A 19,555-nucleotide genomic window follows, 5' to 3' on the forward strand; every position below is an offset into this window, starting at 1 on the left:
CAACTACATTTTCTGAAAATTTCTTCATTTCAGTATCGAAATACATAATTTTCGTTTAATCCTTCGGAAACCAAATGATGACTAGAGTTGATCAATTTGACTTCTGAATCGCTCGTATAGTACTGAAACTTGTGCGCGTGCAATTTCTCATCCGCGAGAAGTCAAATTAACCGACCAGCGAATGATTTAGACAGATCGATCGGATCTTGTTTCGCGTGTAAAATTGGCAGCTCTGGTCGTTGAGCAAGCATATCCTGGTAATCGTAAACGTAGCGGTGAATCGTCGATCGTACGATTCGAATGCGTCTACTTAGAAATCGATCCTCGGATGATCGCGCTGCGAGGAGATTTGTACGAAATAGAAGGGAAACGGACCACGATCAGGCTGAAGGATCGATAATGGAGCGACCGGTCGCGGCCCTACTCCGCTATACCGCGAGAAAGAGGCTCGATCGTTGGCGCGATCGTATCTCGGGCTGAAATCTTAGGATCGTGCGCGATAGAGCAAGATAATAGAGATAATCTTCGACGCGGCTCACCTCAAAAGATCGCACACCCACGCGCTCCTTGGCCGGAGATCAGTTCCAACCTGATGTTGGTACAGCTAAGACGCTAGACTCCGGTGATTTTGGAAGTGAAAGGACTCGCTGTCCTTTCCCTAAAAAACGTTGAATTTTGCTTCAACGATTATTTCGAACTGTACATTAACGACAAAAGAACGAGCAAACGTTGCGCACCTTGGTTCTAAGAAGAGAAAATATCCGAAACGAGAAAATGGTTTGAACAGCTCTACGATATACTGAATGTTTGAATACTTTCGCGATCTACCGTACACTGCAGAACGAAACTAGTAGCAACATCTCTTCGTTAAAATTCATAGATTTATAATTATATTTAATATCGTGTAAAAATATATACCGTTTTAACCGCCAAATAACACAAAAGTCTGGGGATCGACAAAATCGGACTTGTCGTATTTTTAGACCTATCTATCTTCGTATATTACGTCTATGCTACTGTCATATCTCTAGAACGTTATAAGATCGTTAGGTTTAATTAGCATTCTTCTTGGTCAACTGATCACGGAATCTGTGTGTCGCTTAGAGGGCGGACGAACATTCCTAGCTATCTCCCAAGATAAAGTTTAGAGATCGTAAATAATTCTACCCGAAAACTCTGAAACGCGAGGTAGACCCTGATCGGAGGCAATCACGATACGTGAGGAAAGCGGACGCACTCAGGATACGAGAGCTTGATAACTAATCGCTGCAAAAACCAGGACGAAGTAGCGGCGAAACCATCAACCTCGTCGTTCATCGTCTTGCTAAAAAGGGGCACGACTAATTGCCGCAAATCCATGAATAATTCAAGCAGACGGGACCGATTCAATGTCGGTGCTTGATTCATTTCTGTTTGCTCGTAAAAAAAAAAAAAAAGAAGATTGTAAAGATATAGAGGCGCGTCGATACGAGAAACCCTATAAACTAACCCTATCTCCCCGCTGAAGGTCTCCTCGATCACGCAAAAACCACGATCACAACGAACGAACGAGACGAATGTTGAAACGACGAAAAAGGACAGAGAAACGCAGGAAAAAGGAGACGAGATATAATCGTCTGTGATTCGCAGGTAGCGATTATCGAGCGATGGGAGGGTTCGCTAATTATTGGATCTGCTATGAGAATCGCTACTCTTAATTACGATCGGTAGACAGGTGATTAGAATCGTAAAGATCGAAGGAATACAGATGGACATTATTCGACGCTGTCGTTTAATCAGTTTTATGCTTCTCATTTTTTTTTAGCGGATTGTTATGACGGATTAATTGGTCTGGTCGTCTTTAAGCACGAGATATTGTGTTGTTGTGTGAGTTGAGAAATGTTTTAGGTGTTAGATATAATCTGCAGCAAGTACAACGGACATGAATGTATGAAAAATGAGATTTTTCTTAAATAATCTTGTATAAAGCGATCTAATTGTAGCAATCTAAATTACGCATCGTAATTTAAAATTAACATGACCTCTCGAATAACTTGGACATATTTTCGGTTGAACATTTCTCGTCCTCTCCATTCGTTGATGCGAAGAATCGCAAAGGGATGGCACAAGCAGAGAACTATTCTGATATACACGATTCGGAATACGCGTCTCCCACGGAATTATCGGAAATTGAATTTCATCGAGGAAAATGACGATTACCCCACGATGAATCGCAGATCATACGAAGACGCACAAGTCTTGCGTGTTGCAAGTATGTGCTGTTGGTCGCCAGACAAGCTGAAACTATCCAGAAACTGAAACGTCACATCCAGCCGGCTATACCGATGATTCGACCATTCGCTTGGCTTTTTGTCGAACGTTTCCTTGCAAAGGTCGGTTGTACAATTCCGTCCAGCTATACGATATCCTCCTTTTTCCTAAGCGTAACTCGAAATAAAGAAAACAGAGGAAAGTATCAAAGTAGAAATCGTATTTTAAATTGAAAAATTAAAGACATTGTGAATATGGAAAAACTCACAAGTCCTTTAAGAACTCTCTAAATTCTTAAAAATCTCAAACTATGTACATCAACTAGCCCCCATATTCCTACATATCCTATCGCAACATTCTCGAACCGCATGCAATAAAGGATCCAGCAAAAGATCGACGATCAAGAATATCCCACCGAACAACCGATGATCTCGATTTCTTAAAAAATGGCGTTCTCTTATCCCTAAAGCCTCACTATGCATCGAAATTCAGCTTTCCATAAAGGATTGCCTTACTTATACGAGACCATAGTATATGACGTTTCTCGCAACTGTGTGTGGTCGACGTAAGTAAGCATAAAAGTCGCGGTGATACGATCCTGCTGCATTCCGGCTCCTTCTTTATCGTCCATCCCGGCGCAAGTCTCGAAATAAGACGGCGTGCACGTAACCGTCCGTCTAAATATTTTAATTATTCCCGGCGCCGACGAAATTACGCGATCTCCACGTCCACTGATCGACGATACTGGGCTCAGAAACCATTGTCGACGTGGGACAATCAAATCGCTGAGATTCTTCAGTGGTAACCAAAGGATAAGGCGATAGAAAATCTTCTTTTCCTCGTACTCTATCTCATGGTAGATCTTCCGTAAAGTATGCCAGAGATGCGCCCTCGATAAGACTCGATTCGATGAATCAACGTCCTCGCTTGTTTAAAATCAAGCAGCCGATTGTTGAGAAACCATTGGCGAGAGAAATATTGCTCGTGGTTAAATTAATTGCAGGCAAATTAGCCAATCGTAAGCATTCGATCGATTGGTCTGTCCGATCAACGAAAGTATAGAATAATTCTTCTGTTCTGTTCCGTTCAGAAGTATAGAATAATACTATGGAGTAGTTTCGATCAAAGCGAGACATATCGTCGTCGATGTTACAAAAGTCACAACATGGATATCTTTTTCTAATTTTTTAATCTTACGCCAAATAGGATAGATTCGTAATTTATAAAAGACCGTTATATATAAAAGTTCCTTCGTTTTATTGCTCAGATTTGTTGCTATAGTGCTGGAAAATTCCTACTTGCATAAATTACTTCGTGAAATTTTAATAATGATATTAGTTGCATTATACGGGAGAGACCGGGTGTAATAATCTTATGGAAATCTCAAAACACTGTCGTCGATACGATGATCGGGAACGAAATCGACGTAATCATCGTCGTCGTCGTCTTTCCGCTTGTAGTACGTAGCTGTCGAGGAGAGAAGGTCAAGAAGACGCTAGATACGCGTACCAGCCGGTGAATACCTAATTAAGATCTTAATTACCGGCGGCCAGAGGAACGTTTCACCTTCGACCGACTCCCACGATGCAGTTTACAAGATTGTTAATATCATCATTTATATCGCGGTAATACGAGATCGTTAGTGTCTCGGTTGGCCGTTAATCAGCATCCGGTTCTTACGGGACTAGCAACAACCCTTTCATGAAGCAACCCTTTTGTGCGGAGGGCCGCGGTCGCGGATTAAAGGAAGGGACCTTCTCTATCTAGCTGGTGAAACGACCAACTCGCCGGCGATAATGATAATCGTTGCAACGTACGGTAGACGTGTACGCGTGCACAGTTGCCATTTTGTAATTAGCGTTGGATGAACGTACCAGGATATGGGGACCAGGAGGGAGAACGGATCGTCATTAACGCCGCGGCGCGTTATCGAGCGAATAAATTATTCGATTGTAATATTTCATCGTGTATTGGAATAATTGAAGACTAGCCGCGCGCGAGGGTGAAGCCGCTCTTTTTGCTTGACCCCCGATGATACACGCTGCCAGTGCCGCTCTATCGCGAAGAACGAGGTGGAAACTTTTATAAACGCGACGATTTATCACGTGCACGGAGGTTTTTACGAGGTGTGGATTTAGGAATGGAACGTTCTATCTTAAGAAAATTATCAAAATAAGAATTCCTTTATAATTTTCAGCGTTGCTGAAATCATTTCTTGGCACGACAAAATTTATTTCCGTGCATCGAACCTGCTACGTTAAAGTTGTGAAAAAGCAACTCGATCCGACGAATAGTTTTCGAGGCGAACATTCTTAAGCGTAGCTCGATTTCATAAAAAAGGCAAAACTCGAAAAATTCAAAGGTTCGCACTTCTTAGACAATTTCGAAACTAGCAAAATTATGATTCCACCCTTAATTTCTATATTATCCCACATTTTGGAAACGACCCCGGACACCGACGTCGAAAAACCATCGACTTGGTATCTTATCTTGTCTAATCTTGTCACTTTATCAAGTTCTCGCAACATCATGAATTAATTAAAGAGGAACGGCGAGTATTTTGTCGTAAAAGTTGAATCGCACAGAATATTTTTTCTTGTCGGTACGACATCGATACGTGCAAATGCAATTTTGTATATCGCGTTCCAATGGTGAGATGGTGGGTTATGGGATGCTCGGACATTAAGTAATGGTGCAGGGTAATCAAAACGTGTGCCTGGCAAATCGCGTTTCTGATACTGATGGATCTCGCGAACGTAACATTCTTGGGTTTCAATCATCCTCATAACACTCTTTTCTAGACAAGAAGGCGGTTTAACTGGACGTTAATTGAAAGAAAAGAATCGATCCTCGACGCATTCGTTCCCCGCGCGAGTCGACGCGCCGCCAATTACTCAATCCCAATCATCGAAATTAAATCTCAACACCTCCTATCCATCACTATTCCGTATGAGCAGCACTGCCAGAAAAATCGAAATTCGCGGGCCTCGCGTTCGCGCCGTCCCGTCGAGCTCGTTAAAATTGAAACGGAAGAGGACTGCAGAAACATATTGTTTCTGTCAATCGGGGAGCTCCAGTCGATTTCTCAAGGTTCGTCAAGCAACAGGCATTCCGCGAGGCCCTGAGTCAACCAGTGATCCTACCAGCGAAAATTCCCTTACCTGAGAACAGTCTCTCGGAACTCTCCTGTCCCCTCGGTGTATTTCCTTCTGATTATACGTGGTTGCTATAGAAATTTATGAATATCGAAACTCCAAGAAATTTGCTCGACGAATAGAAATTATGGTATCGATGGTAGGGTTGTTTTCTTTCTTATTTTATTTACACGAATAAACGTAACGATAATCGGAACTGGAGTTACAGCGTAGATTAAATTTTGTTACAGATATAACCTGTCGTTGTGGACCATTGAAGCTACAATCAGCAATATGAACGTGATTCGACGTTATAAGGTAAGTAACAAGACGCGATAGTGGTTCTGGCTAAATTTATCTGTCGCTTGAGGCATACTCATCTTGTTGTATGCTGCCAATCCCAACAAAAGCACAAATTACATTGGCCCCGAGTCCGGTCGAAAACTAATCGAAATCAGCGTGTCCCTGTATCGCGATCACGTTTAGGGACACCTGCGAGTCGGCAGCGCGCGCGAATAATAATTGATACCCCTACGAGGGACCAGTTGTGGCACGACCACTCGTCAGCCATGATTAATAAGTCATTCATTAATATAAATGAATTCTCCCGCCGCGAATGATTCTGTGATGAATTGGCCGCATTTACCGGTACGCGAACGCCTGGCGGGTGTGAACGCGGCGTCAATCGCGGACAGCTTTGTACCACTTAAAGCGTTAAGCTTCGCACACTCGCGGGTACTTGCTCGCTTATGCGCGCGCGTAAGAAAGAGTTAGTCAGGGTGGTTGATCGATGAATTAACGGTTGTCGCGCGAGGAACATGAAAAATTAACTTTTTGGTAACGGCGTATCTTGAAAAATACCGTCGATGATAAGAGAGCATCCACCTATAAGCATCTCTAAAGTTCTTGTTTGAAAATTTATTTCTCTGACAGCTTGGAATATTGAAAAATAAGAAGCAAGAAGATAGAAAGAGCTTAGAAAGGTTCATCCAACCGTGAATTTGTCCTTTTGGAAATCATAGAAAATGGCGATGAAACTGGCGAATTTACTAGAGTTCATTTCTAAAATTCCATGTATTATAATTCTTCTAAAAAGAAGTTGTCCGAGAAAATTGAACAAGCTCGTTGGTACACGTCGTTTTTCACGCTGGAAACGTTACGAAGAATTTCTAATTCGAATAAAAAGGTACCGTCGTATTAAAACTTCCTGGCGCTGCCGAAACTACAAGCTTGAAACGATACTCCATTTACTGTTTCCTTCGTCTCTTTAACTTCACCGCGTAGTCCGTCTCGCACACTGGCGTTCGTTTCCTGTCGAGCAGTCAATCGCGTCTCGGACCTCGAACAAGATCGACCAAGCCATACATCTTCAATTTCCATGCATAATTAACAACCTCAAATAACGTCGAAACAATACGATCGCTCCGTCCTTCTCCTTCTCACCTTCGCCACTTTGAAACGCGAATCACAACATCGTGGACGGAGAAACGCGGGGAATGCCAACCCAGGTGGCGGAAGAGAGAGAGGAATCTCGTGCCAAAAGGATACCCGAGTGAATCAAAGAGGGAGAAAGAAGGAGAAGGATCGTTGGAGAGAGGGAACGATACATAACACAACCACGGCTAAAAACTCGCTGGCAACGCGCGGTATTATGCGCAATCCTGTGAATGCACCTGTCAGTGGTCATCATTCAACAGCTTCATTGACCCTAGGATCAATTGGGATGCAGTGATTCTCACGCTCGCGACACGTTCCTCGAAACGAGCGGTCCATCGAGCGGTTGCACGATCGTACAGTCTCGTACGTAAAACTGACAGACACTGTTCGACGGGGGCGGGGGTTAATGAGACACGCTGATTGGCTTCGAAGATTCATCGGGTGGCTGACGTTGATCAATTTTTATCCCGTGCTATTTGCATACAACTGGCGCGCACCGCCAGTGGCGTAAATAAGGCCCCCGTGCTTGTCTGACCACGACGGACAGATACTACTGATCTGCAACGATTCCGCGTTTCACGCTGTGAAATCGTTTCTTCTTACGACGTTTACTTGTTTTATGGGTATTTTGTCAGTGGATGGACACTTGTCAATTGTAACACGATGGGATTTAGTGATTTAGTATACGGTCTTGGAACAAAGTACGCGTAGATTACTGTTAAGACGAGGCTTTGCGAAGTTATAAGAAAAGTTTGATAATAGGATTTACGTTACGTTTCATCTGTTCTATTTTGCATATCCTGGAAAGTGTACAGTTCCTGTAATCAAGTAAGTACAGACTGATCCGAAAAGTCGTGCAATTGTATTTGTATCGTATTTGCGTGATTTTGGTAAGAGGAATTTATAAGATTTTAGTCGAGCTTATTTGGAATAGTTTTCGTTCTATACGTTCTTAAGATTGCTCGTTTAGCTTTGTTCAAGCAATGACTTAAGCGAATGTGGCTAAAACTGCCAGACCTCTTACATTACAAAATCAATGAATTATTATAATTTTATTATATAGTCACGAGGACATCGAAAGTTTTATGCGCTTTCATTAGCAATAGATACTTAATGGCTCAATATCCATGGGATTACAAGAAGCGACAGCGTATTATCGAATCACCACGTTTTAAATTCCCGAAGAAAATATCAGGGAGGCGTGGTTTCGTCTTAATTGCCCACGTAAAATCAACTTTTATTGGCAAAAACATCCAATTCAGAAGAAATCAGTTGACGCTAATTACAAGGATATAATCGATAGAAGAAAACAGATATTACGTTAAGACATTTTTTACACGGTGAGCAGAATAGAAGGGAGCCTTGCATCGTTAAATTTTATTCGACCGAATCGATATACGGTTTGATCGAGGATCCACGAATATCAATGCGCATCTACGCCAATGTACGATACTCGTGGGATTGTGGACAAGTGCTATACGAGCTAGTATCGTAACAGGCAAGGCTCATTCGCGTTTGCGATGCGTTCATAATCTCAGACTGCTAGACACGGGGTGACTCGTGGCATTCGAAACAAAAATTCCGAAACGAACACTTCGATACTCTCTCGCCGGTGATCGATCGTTTCTCCACTCGAGTCGTTATCGCATTAATCTCCCGTGAAGTGATTCGTCCTACACGGTTGTCGATAATTAAATTAGACACCATTGATAGCGGTAATTAAACCGCGTTATCCTCGTTCTTTTCCACAATCGGGGAATACGTGGAACGAGGCAATTGGTTTGCGAAGGTCCTTACAGATATCGTGAAACGTTAATACCGAAGGTAGATACCTTGTAGGTAGAATTTTTAGAATGTGTAAAATCCTATTGCGGTGATCGCGTTTCAATGATATTTCAAAATTTAATTCTTTTCGTTCCATCTATATGTTTCTTCTTTCGTTTAACACACTATAGTATCTTAAACGTTTCACGATCTTTTTGAAATTATACTTGCACTAAGTGTCTCGCAACTTCCATGTACATTTCCCGATTTCTTTCAGACTTTATCGGTCTAATCGTAAAGTGTCACGAGTAAGATGCAAATGAAATTCCAAAGCGTTTTATACGATACACGTATCCGATAAGTTTAGAAAAAGTTTCTACAAATGTTCGAATACTTTTGCGAACTATTGTACATATACCGCATCCTACAGTTATTTCGATTTGAGAAAATATATCTACCGTTCCGTTGTCTTCGAAAAGACCTCTTTTAATCTTTCCATTCACCACTTTCACGTTGATAAAAGTATTACCGGCCTCTGGAAGCCACGCTGTCATTCTGTCACTCAAAACCGGACATAAACATCCAAATTACCACGATCTTCTAAAACACCAGGCCGCTGAAAAGGGACATTGTCGCGGTCGTGACTAGCATCGAGGAAAAGCGACGTGCAGCATTGAAGGAGTGGTTGGTAACGCGCGCACGGCCGACCATAAACTCCAAGACGTATTATAAACCCAACTACTATAAACCTGTAACACTCCCGCGTGGCGTGCGGAATTGTAAAGTTGTCGGGGAAGCGAACGGGCGCGAATGGACGGGGCTGAAAACTCATCGTCCGTGTCGTAAAGATAAGACGGTCGCAGTTCCGCGAAACGCGCATTTTCCCCCGACGACTGACCAAACACCTGCGTTTCCTAGCTTTTCCGCCTTTTCCTTTTCACGCTGAGCAAACATTTTATCATTTCTTATGGTACGAGTTTATGGTAGTTCGTTGAACGTGCTTTGGCACGGATTTTCCGTCGAATCGATGCAGTTCCGAAGGGAACCGTTCAGTGGGAAATATTTGGAAAGTTCGTTGGGAAATCGAACGTTCATTCGAACAAAGTTTTCATAATATGAAGTTGATTGATAATATTTACGTATTACACATTTGAGAATTGTTCCGCGAGATATCGCGTGTAATTTTCGTATATGAATTTAAAGTGCAAACAATGGATATGTTAGGGTTAAGCTAGTTAAGTTACGTAATTTACAGTTTTTCGTTTCAGATACTTAGATAAATCTTAAACTTAATAGATACCCTTTTTAAATATTTAATTCGAGACAGTTTCATGATTATTAATGCGTTGGTCAGGCATGAAGTGGCTCCGGAATTTCGTGTCTTTGAGAGAAAGTATCCTTTTACTTTCTGTCTGATCATCCAAGATAAAGAGGTACCAACAGCGATCAAGAATCTTGTATAACTTAGGAATCCATGTACAAAGATCATAATCGGGATTTTTCTAATTTTTATCGCAGCTGTTGTTTTCCTTTGAAATAAACAACTGTTTGATCCGAAGTTTACGAACTTACTAAAAATCTCCTACGAAAACACGCGTAACACGTAGCTCCTCTGAAAAGTAACGGGATTGATATCTGTAGAAATCGGTCATTTTGTTCAAAATATATTCCTTCGACATTGATACGACGCTGAAAATTGTTAATCGATAGATAGTGATTGATTTCAGAAAATATATTTTTGCAATTAGCTCGAATAACGTCGTCGCGTGTGCTTGTAAAATTGCAATGTCATTGTTAGGGATAGTTTCTGGAATTTTTGAGTCTTGAAAATTGAGAGTAATTTTAAAACTCTATTTTCAACAAAGAAAGAGAACTTCCATATTTTTAAATATTAAAGGTCTCTTGTACCGTATACGATGGTTCGTATATCAACAAGTTTCAGAGTTTCTAAGTTTGATTTCCTTCGCAATCACATTTCACATTTCGCCCACGAAAAACTCGCTACTAGCATAAACCTCCTCGACTTTCGAATGCTAATTATTTTAATAGAATTTCACGCAATCCATCATTGGAGTCGATTATCCGGAACGATTTCTCACCGATCCGATAGGTTTCCCCGGGCAAAAGTGTAGAATCGGAGGATCTCGAGAGGTCGCGTCGGAAATGCGATACACCGATAAAACGAAGCGTAGCCGATGCTCGTGAGCGAGAAAGGCAGCAGCGCGAACATCGGAATGAAATAAAATAAAATAATCGATCAACCGGACCGTAAAGTTTCGCCGAGACGCAAATGAGTCGTTAAAAGAGTGGCACGCACCCCTGCTGCGACACGGCCTCTCGTCCCGTATGCCGTTGTCCCATTTATGAAAGTTTAACCAAATTAGAATAAGTCGTTCCGGGTCGCGTTGCGTTCATGACCGACCTTCGCGCCGCTAGAAGTCGTAAATCACACGAAAACGTAGAAATCTGTCGCGTTCTCCGTCGCGAAATTCCACGACTTTTGAACACATAGTTTTCGATCCTCTGTCTGACTAGCAACTTTTGAAACATCTGTTTGGCAGTTTGCTTTTCTCTTTTTTGCGTCTCGATTACGAAAAGTGAAATTTGTCAGTGAGAAACGTGACTCGAAAAGGTGTGACGATTCGAGGAAAAATTGAGCTAGAAAGTATTCGAAAGATTTTATGTAATAGCAGTCGGTTTATTCGCAGCTGGACTCTTGAACGAATGACATAAATTATTATCAGTCTTTTTTTTTTTGTATTAAAAATACAAGTTCATTATGCAAAGAAGCTCGACTGCTACTAAAACTCTCCTTGGTCTCTGTACCTCTTCATTTTGCTAAGTAAATAACAGGATGTGGTTAGAATGTTTAAATCACAATTACCGGAAGGGTCAAAATTGTTCTTAAGAAAAAAAATATCTTATTTCTTGCACAATCAAATTATTAGAAATACGCGAAAAGAAATTTCAAAATAATCAAACTTCCGGTATCGGTAAAAGAAACAACGTTAAAACTCTTCGCTGATGGAAGACACATGCGTGAAAATTAAGAGGATTCTTTCATTTTATTCTGATATGAAAAGTCCATTCCGTGCACGGTTAGTTTCAAGTTGAACTTAGACACGGTGATGACTATTGAACCGCGGCGCAGGACCAAGCGGTTCGACGCGAATCGCACGCGACCTCTGACCCGGCATCGGCTCAACTCGGCAGTGTCACGCGAAGTCACGTGGCCGACATAAAACGTGACACGCCGTGAAATACCTTCCTAATGGGCGAATGAGATGCGTCCACGCACGCAGCCACTGTCCTGTTCGTCTTGTTCTCGTCTGGTCCGCGTTCGCATTTCATCACCGTTAATAACTTTCCGTGCGATGCATTCTTCGCAGAACTTCTCGTCGATACCACGAAAACATTCGTCTTTTTCCTATTATGACTGCGACGGTGAATGTATTCAAATTCTGTTATAATTACACCGCGAGTATATTTCATGAACGACAGAAATTTTAAGCGATTAAATTTGCGACATAGGACTACTATTAATTTAAATCTTTTTTCTTTCACATTACGTGTCACCGATTGAATATATGTATTATCTAGATCCAACAATCCAAGAATTATCAAAGGTCTTTAAACTACGTAATCAATTTTTCCAATAATGGAAATTTTAAATAAAAGAAACTTAAAACTCTTAACTTTAAAACAATTTTTTTTTTTTTTAAGAAAAATCAAATTCTTCCATCTTCTACCTTTCCTTTGCACTTTTCGATTGCCATTATAAAGGGAAATAAATTTTTACAATACCTGAACTAAAAGTGAATCTTATTAACAAAGATATAACGTATATAAAAATATAACAATATTAGCGTTGTTAAATTATAAGATGAAGTATCTGCAAAACTGTGATCCAGATTCCAATTCAAAGTATCCGAAAAAATACATATCGTTGGAGAGAAAAATTCCAATTGAATTGTGAGAAGTATTTGGACTTGTTTACACGTTCGCTACTGTAAATGAGCATGCAACGGTGTTTAACTACAGAAGACAGTCACAGAGTAAATGTTAAGTGAAATTTAAGTGACACGCGTTAAAGTCAAGGTATCCGTGAGATCTTCTCGAATAGAACTATTTTTAGCGGACGCCAAACCCTTGTTTACCGAATAAGGAAGTGAGAAAATGTTAGGCCGGTGATCATACAGTGTTATGAATTTTTGCAACATTCCAGAGGCTTCAGTTACATGTACGCTGATAATTTAAGCGTTTTTGGTGGTTCGCGTGCACGCGAGTCGAACAAACGCACCGCTCTTCTTGCGTCGTTTCACCAACGTGTTTGCCTGGAACGGTACTAATTGCATTTGCACAGTAATGGACGAGGCCGCGTGGCAACCGCGTGCGTTTCTCTTCGACCAAGGGGGAAAAAGTTTCCTAACTGAATGGCAGACATGCGCTTCTTGCATTTCTATTACGCGAACGGTTCACCATGGAACTACCGTTCAGGTGTGTTTACCGTCTCTTATCATCCATGTTTGAAAAGAAAGAAGACAAAAGGAAATATGTACAGCTTAAACGCCCTTACTTCTTTCGCAAAACATGAAATCAATTTACTCAATTTTTCTTCATGCACAGGGGACAATTTAAAAATGAAAATGGTCGAAGTCGTTAAAGACACCTATCTCGTAATTATTCGAACGTGTGATCGATGATTTAAGAACTATGCATTCCAAGAATTCAAGTTTCTGTATTCTATTTATGAAAATACGTCTTTTGCTTTTCAAGTAGCGTACGAATATATGTGTAGTATATTTACTGCATTATATTACTCAGCTGCTGATATGAATAAATAGCTAAAGAAATGAAACTTAAATATAGAAATCTATCTCATCGTTTGAATATGATCGGTACTACACTTTGAAAATTCTTACATGCTTTCTCTATACATTCTTACATCTTGAAATTTCCCATAAATGCATAGACATTCATAATCTACACGCTATACTTTATTACTATTAATACGACAGAATCTTACCGGAATAACCATACTCTTACTCCCTTAAACATTAAACTAACCCAATCATCATCCTCCTTTTAACGGCGAACTGAATCATCCCGAAACATCCAGATCCATCGTTCGCCGCTCGAAGAAAGGGTACCGCACTAATTTCACCCGTGACCCGCGTAAACGCACGCAGGTGAAACGTTCATGGAGAGGGGAAGGGTACCCTTCGGAAGATGCCCTCCCGCTAATGGCCGTTGCACGCATGCACGATTCCGCTGCTCGGCAATTACATTATTAATAGAGATATTACTCGCCGCGCTAGAGGGCATTACGACACCATGGCGTCGTCGTGAAACGCCAAGAGATTGGGTCCGAACCGAGGGTTACCTCGACGAGAGAAGGGCATTAAGCGTGGAAAAAGACGAGACAAGGAAGAAACAACGCGCTTCCTCGAAGGAGAGAAAAGACATAAAAGAACGGGGGAGGCTGGAGCAGATTGATCGCGCTAATCTGTTTCTGTCTGGCCACACATAACGCGTGGCCGGCCATTTTTACCGCGTTTAATCCGAGCCAGATTATGTCATGATAGGGGATTTATTCCGGGTAGCAGGTGGATGAACATGGACGACCCTCCGTATTTATAGGAAATACCTCTCAATCTGACGTTTCGATCGCTAAAGGCCGGTGAATATCGATCCTGGAATTTTTCTGTTTCAACTATGCTCTCGTTTTAGTCAACAAGATACATTTTTGGAGCATGTTTTGAGAAAATGTTTCATACAAAATTTCAGCAAGAAATCTTGCATACCAAGAACAATTTTTTCAAACGAACATCACAGGACGAAATGGATTTCTGTTGTAAATTTTTTTGAAACTGCTTCTCCGTAAAATGTAGGAAATGTGACTTGTATTCTCCTCTGTAGTCTTCACACGTTGCGAATATCTTTCAACCCTGAGATATTTTTTGAGACGCAGCAAGGTTAAGTTATCTGCAGTTACTCGTAAAAGATACAAAAAGTCTAGGAAGGCGACAGTGCCCGAACCAAGCGACATTATTTACTGATAGACGGGTAAAGCCTTTCTCCGCTTTGTTTCCGTTATTGCGACGAACGGCGCCCACCGTAAACATTCGAGACACGACGTGCATTCTCTCCTATGCTTTTGACAGCGCGCGTAGTCGCGAACCATCCTATTAAGACGACTCTCTTCGAACGCTTGCAGCGCATAGTCCACGCATGGAGAATTACAGACAGGAGGTCTCAGCTGCTGTCAAGAATTATTCTGCGTTTAAATTAATCCCTAATTAAGCATTGTATAATCGAGTTTTCATAAATCTAATAATAATAATAATCTAAAAGTAATAAACAATACAATTGGAGATCCACCGAAGAAGCCTCGTTCCTTCTCTTCAGAAGCATCGATGTCTCCGGATGTACCGTTGCCTCCGTGGATCTCCTTCAACTTCCTGCATTCCAATTTTCAACGATACAGGTCGTCTTTCCTTCGTTAGATCCATTGACGATTAAATGCGTTCAATTTATGGCATACATCATCCTAGAAGATACATATAAGTAGCACCCCTGAAAAATTACACCGCAAATTAAACCAGTCGAAATATCTTCTTTGGTATCTGCATATGTTTCACAAAGAATCAAATTTTGCATCTTCCTCTATTTTTCACTGAAAAATCCATCATCTAATCTTAAGAACCAGAACTGAGAAAAACGACTCAATCGTAAGTACCTTCGTATTATTTATTTTTGCAAGTGCTAAAACACGAGCAAGCTCTTGGCAAAATGAATGTAAATTTCATCAAGGTGGAAGCATAGTTGTAGCAGAGAGCTACCAAAGAAGCTTCGTCCCGGAAGCATCGATGTCTCCGGATGCACCGTTGTCTCCATGGATCTTTCGTAACTTCCTGAATCTCGATTCTCGACGACACAGGTGGCGATTGTGGGGTGGTCAAGGGTTAGCGGGAGGGACGCATTGCTTGGCGACACACGGTGCGCAGAGATTCTGGAAAGGAATGGAAAGGCAAGGAAAGGAATGGAAAGGTAAGGAAAGGTAAGAATAAACTAGGCGCGGTGGGAGTGGGTCGAGGATGGCCTCCATTCTCGTCACTGGCTGCGAAGAGGACGGCGCCGACCAATCGGCAAACGCCGCCTCCGGCCTCACCTCCCCTTGTCCTCCAGCGGTTCCACGGATATCTCTGGAGGAGCGCGTGTGTATACACGGGAACGGGGAGAAACGATCGTTTGAAAAATCGCGGCTCACCTGTGTCCCGCGGGTCGGAGGTCAGCCTCTGGGTGCCCGTTCAAGGCGATACATACCTGACGGTCAGGCCCATACGAGCGCATACTGTTCGCCGGTGTGACCAACGACGGCCAACTACGGCCAAAACGACGATCGAAGACGAGGAAGCCAGCGTATAACTCACCTGCCTTGAGCATCCGCTCGATGGAAACAGGTACACGCCTCGACGAGACCGCGTGTGAATAGTTTGCCTGCTGTCGCCTTGACGAGACACCTTAGGGGAAAAATATACGAGTGACGAGCTTTCGATCTGTTCCGTCGTGCAGTTTTATGGAGAGGGACGGTAAGCCTGACTGAGAAGCTGCTGACTTCCTGGAATGCACAATAAGATATTTTCCGAGGTTCAAAGGGCAATGATACACATTTTTAAGATTATTTTGCCATACTTTTAACGACAGTTTGGCACCTTTTGTCACGTTCGAGGAAGTTCATTCAAGGACTAAAAACGAAGACTCGTTGTTCTAGCCTAATCACCGAAGTACTTTGGGAGAATTTCTTAATACGTTTTTAATTTTTAAATAACGATATATTTTCAAATGTTAAAGCGAAGACTTAACCAACTCGATCTCAAAGTTAAAACACAGTTGCCTAGATAAATACACGGTTTATATGTACGCGGTTACAGTGATTTACGAAAGTATTCGAATAGTTATCACGACGCACGTGATATGTTCGCAAAAGGATTCTACGAGCATTCGTATATTTTCGCGAGCAACTAAGTCGAATCGCTACTGGAAATACGTGATTCGGTTAAATTCGAAGATTTATGGATATAGAGAAATTGGAAGATGAGAAGAATTTGCTTGGTAGATAGAATTATGTATAATGGATATAATGTTTCTTCTAAAATAATCCTATTTCAGTGTAATAATACGTATTTGAAATAATAGTCGTTTTGAAATTGAAAGATTGTTTGAATTAAACGTGAAAGCTTAATCGCTGAAACCGGTACGATTATCCAGGGACCAATGAAGTTGGAGACTGGTACCATAAACTGACAGTACGTGATAGGTTGACAATCATTTAAATGTTACCATAGAAACGTATAAAGACTTAATATTAACTTTAAAACATATGAAAGACTTAATGAAATATATATTGCGAGTATTTCTACGCTTGGCAGTCGTTTAAATGTTACAGAAACTTACATTTAAATGTTGCAGAAATTACATATTCGAAGCAAAGAATTTTGTAATAGAACCGTCTAGCTAGAGATTGGACAAAGCTTAAGGAATCTCTTGTCAAGAGATCGATACGGTTGTTAGACTTAATTTTGTGAAATTCGAGTGGAAGTTTGCATTTCGATTCTCAAGAGATCGGCCGGCAGACGGAGGGCGAACATTCTTGCGGGGTTATGACGAAGCACCCGCAAAATTCCTGGATAAAGCCACGTTTTACTCATTACGTTATCCTGTAACATCATCTATAATATATTTCTACTTGGGCTATCATTAGTCGTCCGTCTCACTCGCACAAATTGCGATGGAACTCCTGAGATGTTGTCGTTGGAGAGAGATGGGAACAGAGGAATCTCTTCGATCGTAATGATATTCCATCGGCAACATTGATGCGCCTCGGTGATCTCAGATTAAGGACGCCACGATTATTTCGTAACCTGCCGGATCACGACCGCATAAAACAAAATGCCGGACGTTAACGAGGTTGTCTTTGATCTCTCTCCATTTTAACTTTTCGTTTCTTCGATTGTTCTTTCATTAGAATCGTAGGAATATTTACTACGTATAGTACTTCTGGAAAAGTGGCAAAATAAGGAAAAATAACGGCAAGACAATTCGATCATGCGATACATCCACTTTAATACTCGACTATTTTCTCTTTTCCCGTATTTTGTTATTTATTTCGCGCTTTTATCGCTTGAAACTCGGTCGCTAGGATCGCTATTGCAGGATCTATTTAAACATACACGCGGTCTTGCACGTATAACAATGACAACAGGTTGTTGAGTAATTAGGAAGTTAGGAAAGCAACGCGGATTCTAAGAATCTGAAACACGATACCAAGAATCTCTTCCATAGCTCTCCTCTGAACTTCACCTTCGTCCAAATGATACACGTACTTCACACCTCTGGAACACGTTTCCTCGTCGTTCATCGCCTCGATTTCGCCATCGATGCCCGTCGAATACCGTCGATTGCATCCCGACAGGAGGAAAAGCGAAGTTGCCCAGCCGCGAAGCCTGCAATTTGCGAAACGTACGGAAGGGTTGAAGCACGATAATATCACGTAGTCACGATGATACCTTCGCCAATCTCCTCACACGTATCTTACGTTGACCGCTATATACACCTTTGATGCCTCTTTGTCCCTGTTATACGAAGCTAATTAATTTTCGTTCGATAAATCAAGTTTATCAACGGCCATGAATATTCCAATCGAAGTTAAACTCGTGTTTTAAGCAATTAGGGGAAACTTTCTCCAAAGATAACGTTTTATACTTAGAGCAGAGATTATGCCCTTTTTCTTTTTTTATCGCGAGATTATTTTAGGATCTTTCCTCGAACGATCCGAGGAGGAGATCACGATGAAAACGTTGTAACGTAAGAAAAGCGGAAAATGGTAACTTGGAACTGCGCAGCATCGAGTCGATTACAACAGAGTTGGCTACAGTGTCGTGGCTTAAATGTCAGCTCCGCGACGTCTATTACCCCATCCACAATGCGAGCATCGCTAATTTATCTGTCGTTGCCGTGCCGAGTAAGTGTCCCGCAGGTTAGGTGTTGGTTAATCCCTGTGCCACCATTACCCTGTCAGATACGTGACGAAGGAAATGTGATGGCGGCCGCCTCCGATAGATTCTGACTTTCTATCGGGCCGCTAAAAAATCAGCCAGCCGGCTGATGAATCATTTCGCGGTGAATTATTTGCGCGACTTTCGCGAGCTCGCAATTAAGTCCGCCGGTAACAATGAGCCGTGGATAAACAGACAGCTGATCGCTAATTGAATCCTTTCTTTTTCGTCTCATAGAAATTTTCATCGCGGTTCGTTCCTTGGGTTTGAAGCATCGTTGTTCGGTGAGAATCAATTTGTAACGCGTTATGCTTATTAATAACAATAATAATGCTTATTATATGGATGATTTGAGGCTTTAGAAAATTTATTGCATTACGGTTTTCCGTTATTTTTATAACTCAATGGCATTTGTTTCTAGAAACGAAAAGATCCTTCTTCCATGCAAATTCATTAAATCGAAACGATAAAATCCCCAGAAGCAAAACCAAAGTGATTGTATTCTTACTTATACTCGTGGCAGTGACCGTTCACTCTAATTACCACTTCATCCTAAGCAATCCTACAGTGCCCATTAAGAGCTCCCCTCATCTTAGAGAGTCGATAATTAAACGCTAAAACCCAGACCACTCTCTGACCCACGATTTAACATGGAAGAAGGAGGTTCACGACATCGCGTCGTATCGAAAGGAATCTTAGCAGAGAATCACTGCGAAAATCATGATTATTCAGGCATGATGCCCCTCTGATGCGATCCCTCGGTGACAGAAGCTTCTTGTTTTTCCCTTTTCCTCTTAGAACTGCTGTGATCTCTAGGAAAGGGTCGCGGAAACCCCCGTGGCGATCATTTTCGTTTCTTCTCACTCTTCTCTTTCCTCGTCCACGTCCTTTTCTCTGCCCGTCTGTTTCCCT

At 41.6% G+C, this 19,555-nt stretch overlaps 1 protein-coding gene across 4 annotated transcripts in view; it reads left to right on the plus strand.

Annotated features, from left to right (window-relative positions):
- LOC122571611 overlaps positions 1-19,555 on the plus strand; it is a 192,189-nt gene that overhangs the window by 121,571 nt on the left and 51,063 nt on the right. For all 4 annotated transcript variants that reach the window (XM_043735580.1, XM_043735581.1, XM_043735578.1 and 1 more), the window contains one exon: positions 5,636-5,702. In XM_043735580.1, the coding sequence (XP_043591515.1) occupies positions 5,636-5,702 (67 nt within the window). The remainder of the gene's footprint in view (positions 1-5,635; positions 5,703-19,555) is intronic.

Source organism: Bombus pyrosoma, linkage group LG10 (assembly GCF_014825855.1).
Source record: "Bombus pyrosoma isolate SC7728 linkage group LG10, ASM1482585v1, whole genome shotgun sequence".
Classification (NCBI taxonomy): domain Eukaryota; kingdom Metazoa; phylum Arthropoda; class Insecta; order Hymenoptera; family Apidae; genus Bombus; species Bombus pyrosoma.